The sequence below is a fragment of the Alligator sinensis genome, unplaced genomic scaffold (assembly GCF_000455745.1).
Source record: "Alligator sinensis unplaced genomic scaffold, ASM45574v1 scaffold7_1, whole genome shotgun sequence".
Taxonomy (NCBI): Eukaryota; Metazoa; Chordata; order Crocodylia; family Alligatoridae; genus Alligator; species Alligator sinensis.
Window position 1 is genome coordinate 875,290 of NW_005841843.1, and position 12,017 is coordinate 887,306.

The 12,017-nt window shown below is 41.4% G+C and overlaps 1 protein-coding gene across 1 annotated transcript in view; it reads left to right on the forward strand.

Annotated features, from left to right (window-relative positions):
• The window catches only part of HMMR (hyaluronan mediated motility receptor), a 27,609-nt gene that overhangs the window by 1,557 nt on the left and 14,035 nt on the right, over positions 1 to 12,017 (forward strand). The window contains exons 3-9 of the mRNA XM_006015701.3: positions 349 to 434; positions 3,020 to 3,100; positions 3,884 to 4,072; positions 6,380 to 6,466; positions 7,037 to 7,137; positions 9,302 to 9,376; positions 10,878 to 11,056. Of these exons, the coding sequence (XP_006015763.1) occupies positions 349 to 434; positions 3,020 to 3,100; positions 3,884 to 4,072; positions 6,380 to 6,466; positions 7,037 to 7,137; positions 9,302 to 9,376; positions 10,878 to 11,056 (798 nt within the window). The remainder of the gene's footprint in view (positions 1 to 348; positions 435 to 3,019; positions 3,101 to 3,883; positions 4,073 to 6,379; positions 6,467 to 7,036; positions 7,138 to 9,301; positions 9,377 to 10,877; positions 11,057 to 12,017) is intronic.

A 12,017-nucleotide genomic window follows, 5' to 3' on the forward strand; every position in this document is an offset into this window, starting at 1 on the left:
GCTTCACTGATTTCTTCCCACCCTGCCTCCACCACCCCTTAGTGTAATGTATTTGCAGTAATTGTTTTTCTTTTGAAGTTATCACCTCATTGCAGTGTAGCAGTGTGTGAGTATGGGCAGGGAAAAATAAAACAACACTTTTAGAATGGACTACCCATTGGAAGGACCGATCTGATTCTTGTAGTGCCCAGAAGTATAAGGCTGGTGTATGCACATGCTGAATGTAGACTAGTAAAAATAAGTAGACTTGGGATTTGAGGTGGATGAACTCAAAAAATATGTCCTTTCCCCTCCCCCCCGCTCCCAATGGTTTGCTTCTAATCTAATTTGATAAAACTTTCTGTTCAGGGACAATGGAAAATCAACAGAATCTGAATAGTGAAAATATGCCTTCTCCCACACCTAGAAGAAAGTTCCTTTCTCTTGGAACAGTGGTAAGATTCTATTTGCTATGCCAAAGGTTCCTAAACTTTCTTATTGTGTACCCCCTTCCAGATTTGCCAACTGCCTGCATACCCCTACCAGCATATGTTTTAATCCCTTAAATGTTAATTATTATTTTAATGAAAATTAAATCTATTACACAATTTTTCCCATGTACCCCCCAGAGATGTCTTGCATATCTCCAGGGGTATGTGTACCACAGTTTGGGAACCTCTGTTCTATGCCACTATTTGCACTGTTGCCTGAGTAAGTGGGTGATTGGAGCTGGAGAGCTGCATGCTTCTTCTTGGGAAGGAGCAGGCAGTGAACAGCAGTTCAGGTGCTGCTTCTCTTTAGTGTGTGGGGTGTCTCAGAACACCTAGCCTCTGTGCCCCCAGAAGCAAAGGTCTAAGAATAGAATCATAGACAATTTAGTTTGGAGGGGACCTCCAACCCCCTTGCTCAAAGCAGGACCATCTCCAACTAGATCATCCCAGCCAAGGATATGTCTAGCCAGGTTTTAAAAACCTCCAAGGATGGAGTGTCTGCAACCTCTCCGGGTAACCTGTTCCAGTGTTTTATTACCTTCCTAGTGAGAGGTTGTTTTTTTTTTTTCCAAAGATCTAATCTAACTGTCCCTTGCTGCTTCTTGTTCTGTCATCTGCCACTACTGAGAATAGTCTAGCTCCATCTTTTTTGGAACCAACTTTCAGGTTGTTAAAGGCTGCTATGAAATCCCACCCCAGTCTTTCTCTTCTCCAGTTCCCCCAGCCTCTAAATAAGCCCAGTTCCCTCAGCCTCTCTTCATAAGTCATGTGCCTCAGACCCTAACCATTTTCATTATCCTCTGCTGAACTCTTTCTAATTTGTCTACATCCTTTCTGTAGTGGGGGGACCCAAAACTGGACACAGGTCTCCAGATGTGGCCTCAGCAGTGCCAAATACAGGAAGAGAACCACTTCCCTTGATCTGCTGGCAATGCTATTAATGTAGCCTAGTATGCAGTTAGGCTTCTTTGTGACAAGGGCACCCTATTGACTCATATTCAGCTTATTGTCCACTGAAACCCCCAGGTCCTTTTCTGTACAACTGCTGCTTAGTCAGTTCATTGCCTAGCCTGTAGCAGTGCATGAGGTTGTTCTGTCCTGCATGCAGGACTTTACACTTGTCTTTAATGACCCTCATCAGATTTCTTTTTGTCCAATCTTCAACTTTGTCAAGGTCTCTCTGAATCCTAGCCCATCTTATTTACTAAGTCTCCAGCTTGGTGTAGTCTGAAAACTTGCTGAGGTTCACTGCCATCTCCAGGTCATCGATGAAGATATTGAACAAAACCAGCCACAGAACCGACCCCTGGGGCACTTGATACTGACTACCAACTAGACATCAAGCCACTGACTGCTACCCTCCGAGCCCAATGATTCAGCCATTTTCTATCCACCTTACAATCCATTCATCCAACCCATGTTTCCTTAGCTTGTTTGAGAGAGAGTTGTGAGAGACTGTATCAGAAGCATTGCTAAAGTCAAGGTGTATCACATCCACAGAGCCAGTCATCTGTCATAAAAGTCAGTCAGATTGGTCAGGTATGACTTGCCCTTGGTGAATCCATGCTGACTGTTTCTAATCACCTTCTTTTCCAAATGCTTGGAAATGGCTTGCTTCAGGTTCCTCTTCCCAAGATCAGTCTGCGATACTGTGGTCAGGAGTAGTCAATAGAGGTTGGGTCTGTAGAGTTCTCGCTGCATTCCTGAGCAGCCAGTTACCATGCAAGGTTTAGGGGTACAGTGTGGAATGCCTGGAGGATTGAGCAGAAACTAGTCACCACAAAGCTTCATTTCTGCACAAAACAGTGGACCAGTTCAAAGGATCAGTTCAAAATAATACCTGAAAATCCATGTGTACTTTTGAAACATTCAGGCAAGCTTAATCTGTTCTAAACTGGTTTGTACAACTGTACACTTGCAATTTAAACAACATTTATAACAGTCTGTTATGCGTGTTCACATCCATTTGTGTAAACCAAATTGCTATGCCACAGGGGAGAGAATAGGTGATTTTAAGTGCAGGGTTTTTTTTTAAACTTGAGCTAGTAAATTAAGTGTTTTTGGCACGGGGAAAGTTTTGAAAACAAGACTGGAGCTTTAGGCTTTCTATATGATGCATGAATCAACAGTCATAAGGAATTTTATTTATTTTATGCTGGTTCATGCTTGCCATTTTTCACATTTACCCCTAATAGTTTATTTTGAGCAATGTCCAAAAAACCTTGCAATGGAAAAATCTACCTGAATTTAAAATGGTCTGTGCTTATTTTTGGTTGCTCAAAGATGAAGATTTGTAATTGTCAAATGCTTTTCTCTGTAGTATAATACTAGATGTTCTCCTGCATGCTATCCTATTTAATAGTTCCTTGTCCTTTTGGCCTAATGATATTGTGGCAAAAGGCTTTACAGGTTAATTACTTGAATGGTGTCTTTAGGAAAGTTAGTACTTCAATGCTTTTAGTTTCTGTGTTAAATTCCTTGCAGAAATTTCCTTGTGCATCATGAAGCTCATTTCAAATATCCTCTCAAACTTACCTTGTTTTCCAAAGCCAGTTAGTGGAGTCCTGAAGTCTACAAAGAAGGCTGCCCTTTTGAAAGAGCAGAGAAAGCAGAAGATGCTAGAGAGAGAGGTATGAACAAATAACTTAAGAGGGAATGTGGTGGGAGGGAGCATAATGTGTGTATTCGTTAATGAAATGCCATGTAAGAAACAAAAACTACCAACAGATCTCTTATTTATTGTTACGTCTGATTTAAATTCAAAGTAGTTGATGAATTGCTGTATATAATTTCCTGAGCAAATGTTTATCAACTCTGAGTAAAAACTACTTGTGGGGCAAATCAACTGAACGCTGACTTTAATTTTCTTTGGAGCCTTCTGAGATGCTGCCTCTTGCAACTAGCCTTTCATATAAATGAAAATGAATCCCATGCTGAAATCTTTTCTTTCTAGAGAACTCAAAGGCTTCTAGTCTATGTACTATTCACTTGCTGAAGCTTGAGATCCCTTCAGAATTATTTGGTAAGGCTGGGAGCAATAAAACATTTCCCATTAATATCAGGCTCTATCTGAAACGTTATGAGCGGGGGGTCAGGTTAGCAAAGAATATCCTCCTACCGCTTGCTCCAGAAGTGCATTTTGGCCCATGCTGTAGGTTTTGAGCCAAGACTAACTACATTTTTACTAGGTGAAATAAATTTCACAATCTGGATAGTGAAAACCAAGCTACTGAAGTGTTAAGGATATAAAATCTATTGAGTTTAAAGACAAGTGAAGTGCCTTCAGCTTTGTGTCCATTACCTGATCTTTCTAACAGTAAAAACGAATACATCTTGGGGGATAATGAGAACAGAACACGCATAACTGGAAATATTAACTGTGGAAAAAATAACTCAGAAATAACTCATTTTAGATTCGTGGATTAGTGAAAGAACGTGGAGAGCAGGATAAAAAGCTTCTGACTCTAGAGGAGGATCTCACGAAGATTGAAGCAAAATTGACTGTTGCAGTCCGCGAGAAAACATCTCTCTTGGCTAACGTTGCTTCGCTTGAAAAGCAACTTCTTGAGCTAACAAGAACCAATGAACTACTAAAATCAAAAGTAAGTAGAATAAGTAGCTGCATGGGTGACTGGTGCTTCCTGAGTCAGGGGACCACGTGCCCCTGCAGCAGCCAGTCAGCGATGGGGGGTGGGATCCCTCTGCAGCCTATTGCACCCACCAGGCACACCGCTCATGCTTCCCGCCAACAGCACTTCTCCTGGCACCCCCACTCCCCAGCCAGTGCTCGCAGGGGGGCACCAGTGCTTCCTTCTGTCCTCCCCTGTCTGTCACCTAAACAGGGAGCACTGGCTGTCAGGAGGTGCACGTGCACCTCCCTATGCATCACCACTGAGTAGCTGCTTGTTTGTATGGGACTGTTGTTTAGATTTAATAATTTCCTGTGCCAGGAATCTGTATCTATATCACAAGCATTGTTAATATGTTTGAGTCTCTTCTGCATGTGGGCCTTATCTCTTAGTGGGGAGTAGAAGGTGGAAGAGTTCACAAACGGAAGCATACATCTGTATGAATGAAGTGTGCTCATCTGTGGTACTACATGGCAACACAGTAGGAATTTTAATAACTTCAACAAAATAAAACAAAGGCCTAGAAAGGACCTTGGTCATCTAGTCTTTTGTTTTGTTCTTAGGCAAGATCAGCTCTACTAAAATATTTGTGGAGGTTGCTTATCTAACTTTCTCCTCTATAGGTAATCTTTTTAAGTTCTTAACTATCTTGGAGAGGACTTCATGATAACAACCTAAATCTTCCTTGTGGCAATTTTTAACACCATTGCTACTTGTCCTATTCCCATTGCACATGAACAATTTTAACTCCTCCCCTTTGCAGCAACATTTTACACATTTAAAGGGAGCTTAATGCAGACTAACAAAATTAATTTAACATTTCTGTTGTGCTCGCTCACTCACTTGTCCTTGTTTTTCTCATGTACCTTAATCCCAGTTACAAGGTTGGGGTAGTTTAGGTGTAATTACATCAATGTGTTTGTTTTGAGCCTGCGGGGCAGGTGTATAACAAGTCTGCATTCCAAAAAATGAGACGTCCGATGAATGCTTTTAAGAATACTTTTTTCTTCAGCAGGCTGGCAGAGTTCATCATGAAGTAGAGATGAGGGAAGGCAGGTATAAGGTTACAAAGTAGCAAATGAAATCCTGGCTCCACTGAAATTACTTGAGAAAGTTGCCCTACATTTCAGGATTTATGGAGCTAGGATTTTCACCCACTTCTAAACCAGTGGTTCTTAATCAGGGTGCCACGGGACCCTGGGCTGCCTTGATCCTTTTGAGGATGCAGTAGGGTGACACACAATAGTACTGTTAAGTGTGCCCCGGGCCCTTTCCTGCCTGTGTGGCCCAAGGCACGTGTGCAGCTGCCACCATGGAGCCCAGCCTGGTTTCTGGAGCCTAGTGCATCTGTTTTGCAGCCTCCCAGGCTCTGGGCAGCTACAGCAGGTGGTGAGAAGGCTTCAGATAGCTGCACCAGAGTCCAGAGCCCTGGTACCACCTCTGTGGCACCAGTGGCTGCACACGTGTACCTTGGGATGCATGGCCTGGAAGGGCCTGTGGCAGCACAACCCCCGCCCCTCCCTTGCTGCCAGCTTGCAGGTAGGTGTGTATGCATCTGCCAGCAGCAATGAGGACCGGACCCCTTGGCTCCCTCACTGCCTGCCTCTGGCATGCCCAGTCAAGGCATGGGTGGAGGCTGAGATGTTTTTGGCAATCCAGTCAAAAATGTTGCTGACTATAATGAAAGTCACTCATCAGGACTGATTACTTGCTGTGTTGACTCTAGTTTTAGGAATACTCTGAATTTATTGCTTCAGGTTTAACAGCAAGGTCCATGCCAGCAATGCGGGCTAGCTAAAATCATGGGGAAGTAGGGCTCGAAGAGACCTCACAAGGTGATATACTCCTATCTAAGTTCAGTATGAAAAATGGACTTGGTTAAATATAAAAACTTTCATAGAACTCTCTCATTACATTGCATGACTTAAATGAGAAATACTATCAAAGTTTATAGCCATGTAGCCATTTGCTCATGGCTTGCCCTTTAAAGCAATTGTACTATGTGCTGTTCTTCACTTGCAGCTTAAGCCAGCTTTGGAAAAAGCTAGTTTGACCCCAGTACTCCTTTCCTGCCATGGCAGGGATTCGGACTTGATGATCTGCTCAGGTCCCTTCCGACCCTACCAACTATGAAACTATGAAACTAGGAGCAAGAAATGTGCCTATTCTCTTAGTGGAACATCAGTACCAGGGACTACATGCAGAAGAAGACTGTAATAAACGAACATGTAAATTTGTTTTAATTTTAACTTAAACACTTCCCTATTATCTCTAATCAAGTTCTCAGAAGATGGTACACAGAAGAAAATGAGCAGCCTTTGCATGGAGTTAATGAAACTCAGGACCAAAATGGATGCAAAGAATAAGGTAAGTTACAGTAATGAAATGGCTGACACTGATCTCTCTTGGAACAAAAAAACAGGGTGACCTGTAGACTAAATGAATTACAAATTACTTGAGCGTGATAGGCTTTTCTAACTCCCTTGCAGGAGGAGGTTTCCTACTCTCTTCTATACGGAAATGTAAAACTATCCAGTTTAAGTAGCTTCCTAAGATTTGCAATGCAATCTATACCAGAAGCAAGAATGGAATCCCAGTAGTGCAGAGGCTTAGATTTTCTTTGTATTTAGCTACTTCCCAAAATAAGTGGTGCCTAGTGGTTTGACAGTTTTTTTTGTCACTTTTTCCATATGTTGCAGGAACTGTTAATGGATGCCTGATGCTTCATAGGCATTTTGAGTTAGAAGTCCTACTTTGGCACAGCTATAGGCAGTTCTCATTAGTGTTAAATTCTGAATAATGATGAATTGCATTTGGTGTGAGCTAGATAAGCTTCTACTGTACCTGAGTAATGTAACTTGCTGGTTACATTTTACACTGTAAATTCCTTTACATTTATTAATCAATATGTTATTGTTTTTGTTTTCACTTTTTAAGAATGTACTTGCAAAGCAGGAAGACATGGAAATGAAGCTACAGACAGCCCAGAAGAATCTAGAGCAGTCTAAAGGAAAAGTAGCACAGTTGAAAGAAAAGCTGTAAGTATTAAAAAATATAATTATCTTCAGATTTCACTCAGATTGCTGTTTCTTATACTTAATGGTAGGTCCATGATATGGCAATAAATTGGCATTCAGAAATTGCTCAGGGGAGGGAAAGATACTCGAACCAGGGAGTTTGACTAGTTGCTAGTAATTGTATTACCTTGATACCAAAAGAGTAGTTGTACAAACTCATAGAGGTGCACTGATACATTGGTCCGATATCGGATCAGCACCGATATAAAGAAAACTTACTATATCAGAAGTCAGCCATATCAGACCAATGATAATTTGCCTGATAAATGGCCCGTGCATGCGCGCAGCCGCAGCGTAACATAGGCGGCGAGGAACACAGCCTGGCAGCTTGGAGAGTTGCCTCCAGCTGGTAAGTCTGGTGTGGTGGAAGGGGAGGGAGGAGGGAAGGGGCTAGCGGGCAGATCAAGGCCCCCACAATGAGGGAGGATGTGGGGCAGGGGCTGGGGAAAGCACTGCCCGGGTGGGTGCAGCACAGACCCATGGTTTGGGGGGTGCTGGGAGGAGGGGGCCAGCTTCCGCTGCTGTGTACTGCTCATCTGGGAGGTGCTGGTCTGGCGGCTTCTGCCACTCATCTGGCAGGTGCGTTTCCCCAGATCTTCACGGGATGGGCTGGGGCTGTGCCAAGCTCTTCCTGGTGGGGAGGGAGGCTGCGCTGGGAAAGGGTTACGGGGGGAGAAGGAGCTGCAGCCACAAATTCTCCATAGCCCCACCCTGCTGGGAAGAGCTTGGCTTAGCACCAGCCCGCCCTGTGCAGATCCAGGAGCACATGCACCCCCGCGCCCTCCCAGACAAGTGCTGAGAGCTGCTGGGTGAGTGCTGGATGCGCTGCAGCTCCATGCTGCACCTGCCCTGGGTGGGCAGCACTTGCCCCAGCCCCACACCCTCCCTCCCTCCTCCCCTTCCACCATACCAGACTTACCAGCTGGAGGCAGCTCTCCACGCTGCCGGGCTGGCTATCAGAAATCATATTGGTATCAGACAATATGGTTCCTTAAAAATAGGCTATCGGTATTGGCTCTGAAAATCTCTGCCTGTGCACCCCTACCAATTCAGGGTGGGCCTAATTTTAATAGTAGGTATATTTTTACATACTGGTAATAGTTGCTGTCCCTTTTATCTTGATTTTTTTTTTTTGTTAAAGGACAAGCTATCCTATATACTATGTCTTCCAGCTCATATCAAATAAAGCATCCTTTCCTTTACTAGCACAATACCTTTCTCTGTCAACTAAAGGCTCGCTCGCTCACGCTGTCTCTCACACATAGAGAGAGATTACCTTTAGTTGACACAGGGAGGTATTGGGCTAGTAATTTTGTGTGTGTGTGTGTGTGTGTGTGTGTGTGTGTGTGTGTGTGTGTGTGTGTGTGTGTGTGTGGACGCTTTCTGTGTTAGAGTGTGTGTGTGTGTGTGTATATGTATATACACACACACACACATACATACATACATATATATAGTAGGTAGCCCTTTGTCTAACAGCAGGAGTTAAAGCAAGCTTAGCATGTGTGGTTACATAGGAGTGATGGCTTAATTTTGTTAGGCACTGGACCCAAACTAGAGATTTCAAGTTGCAGCAAGGAAAGTTTAGGTTGGATATTAGGAAGAATGTCTTACTAGGAAGGTAGTAAACACTGGAACAGGTTATCCAGAGAGGTAATGGAATCTCCATCTTTGGGGGCTTTTAAGACCCAGCTTGACGAAGCTTTGGCTAGGATGATCTAGTTGGAGATGGTCCTGCTTTGAGCAGGGGGTTGGACTAGATGACCTCTTGATGTCCCTTCCAACCCTAAGTTCAATATGTGGCTGAGCTATTGGTTTCTTTGCAACTTCGCGTGAATTGTTTGATTGTACCCTATGCCACCATTCCAGTAAAATGGGGAATGTACACAGGCATTCTGAGAATTGCCTGACTTTGAGGAAAGAAATTCTGTCACTCCCAACACATTCTGAACGCGTGCCAGTTTTGGTGTCCTTGTAGATGTAGTCTGGTTTGAGACCTTTTGGCTATCATAATATTAGAAATACATAGGTAGAGAATGCTCTAGTCTTAAGTTGTCTTGAGCTTTGAGCTGCTCCTAAATATTTGACAGCTGTCATACATGTACACTATCTACATTTATTTCAGATCTGCCTCTGAGAAAGAGAAGATAGAAGAAAAGTCTGATACTGAGAAACTCTTGGAATATATTACAGAACTCAGGTAACAAACCTATGTGGCTTAGAGTCTGGCTGGACAAGTAAAATATCAACAAAATTTAAGCATCATTTAAAGACTTGAGACTAAATGTTTAATTTTATATGTAAATGGATTAACTTGCACAAAAAATAAGCATATGTTTCCCTTCCATAAGAAAGGATCATCAAATAATTGTATAGAAAGTTTAGTCCTTTTCTTTAGTTTTGTGAACTTTAAACGTGTTGAAATATTTCAAGTTAAACAAGGTTTCTTCTCTTCAGTATTACCTTTGCAGAAATTATTCAGTTTCCTTCATATGCTAGAAAGAGTTTGGTGTCTAGGTCAAGGAAACTTCATCTGCTGAGAAACCATCCCATTTTCATGACCCTTATTTAAGGGCTAACGGTATGAGTTTTGGAAGCAACAAAGGTGCTCAGAAGTAAATCTGAGATGGATCTAGTCTCGTTGGAGGAGGGGTATAACTCAGTGCTGCCACACAACTTGGTGTAGAGGAATGCTGTAAAACCTGTGATTCTTCTTCCCTGGGGTGGGGAATGAGGGAGGTATCAACTCTATAGCTTAGTTAGTTGGACTAACAGGTGTAGCATCATAGTACAAAACAAGATGGATACAAATCAGTTTGGTTTCATTTGAAATAATGTTGTTTCTTTATGACAACCTATATTATGGCTTAGGTATTTAAAATGTGCTATTTGTTGTTAAGTCAAGAAACAGCTAACAAAAATCAGTAACCAAATACTTGATCCAAATTTGTTTCAAGCAAATCAACTCCTGCAGTAGCCTATTCTGCATACAGAGTGAAAAGAGAATATTTTGCTTCCACTAGGTTAGTCATGACTGAAAAAATAAAGACCTGTTTTTCTTTTTAGTCTCTGAATAAAAATGCAGTGAGAAGATGAGCCCTGTTGTTCTAAAACAAGTCTTGAAGTATAGAAACAATTAATTGAAATCATAAGGAGCCTTAACTGCAGCTTGTTTTAAATTTTCTGGATATCTTTCTTACTGAATACATTTAAGGCAACTGAAAACTTAAAGATGTGAATTAATTTTAACTGAATTTTAGTTCCTTCCAAATGTCTTGGCACAAATCACAAGCGAATTCTATAGAACTAAGAAATGAATCAGCTGCCATTTTGAACATAATACAAATGTAAAATAAGGATCTGAATAAGTATTCAACTATATAACTGCTTTAAATAAATGTGTATAATAGTAATGTGTTTTAACATGATATACTACTACATTATAGCTGATACATATAATTATAAGTCAGCATGTCTTAATAGTTACCAAATTAAAAATGTCCTGAGGAAAATAACCAAAATGCAAATATAAAAACAAGATTAAAATTGATTGAAATCAACTGACAGGGTTTTTAATCTAAATCCTAGTTCAACTGCTAGTTCTGATTTAAATTAATCCATCCTGTTGCATATTGTGCCGGTACATAAACAATATTTTTTAAAAATACGTTGGTGATAGACATCTGGATTTTCTCCTACAGCATTATTGCAGAAGAGGTAGAGAAGTACAAACTAGAAGTTGTCCATATGGAGAAGATACTACTGCAGAAGGACCAGGAAACTGTAATCCTAAAGGATTCCCTTAAAGCCAGAGAGGAGGAGTCGTCTAAACTCAGTAGAGAAGTAGGTGCAAGATGCCAGCTGCTTGAACAAGAAAAAGGTATTTTAGTCTGATTATGTTGTGAGCTGGGGCATCAGTTTCTTGCACATCATAATTAACTAGAGCTTATGTGGTGAGCTTCTAATGCTCCTTTTTTTTTTTTTAATGTATTTTACGTTCAAGTCTGAACATAAAACCTGATTCCAATGAGTACTCATTCTTTATCAAGAACTAATATATTCCCTTGGCAGGAGATAAAATGCAAGGAAGGATTGCTGGAGGAAGGATGGGTAGCTATGGAGTTGCTCTTCATTCCACACAAATTAAGTGTTCCCAGTCTACCAGAATTCTGATCTGGTAGCTGCTGGTTTGAGACTCATTCTCTAAGTAACAACACAGTACACAGCATTTTCAGAATTCCTCATTCCCATATATCACTGTATCTTCTGAGGCAGATTTTCATAGTATCTTTAAGCTTCCTTATTGCTTATCATTAATGATAAACATTGTCTTCTCAAACTTAGGGTAAAGGAATTTTCAGATGAGAAAAGGCTCATTTAGCTCAGGTAGGGGGAAGTAGTTTTAAATCTACTATGATGGGAGTGTGTCACAAACTCCCTTCAAATGCAGAAATGATTTGGGGGCTCTTTCCTGCTGGGATATTTGGTCCAATTTTGATTTAACTAACTTTGTGCTTGGTCTTTTATCTTTAGATTTAAAAAAAAAAGCTGTATTCACTTGTAAAATTCATACCATTATATGGGTTATGTTATGCCACACACATCCATTGTTGCAGTTGTATCAGCTTAATCAAGAAGTTATAGCCAGCTCACTGCTATAGAGATGGGCAAGAGAGGAGATTCAGGGACACTTTGAAGGCATAATCTGAAGAAATACTATATTAACATCAGTACCTGGGAGACTCAAGCACTGAATCCCCCTCGGTGGTGCTGTAATGTAAGACAAAGTATTGATCATTTTGAGATAACTCGCTGTAGAAGCAGATAAATGAGACAAAGGG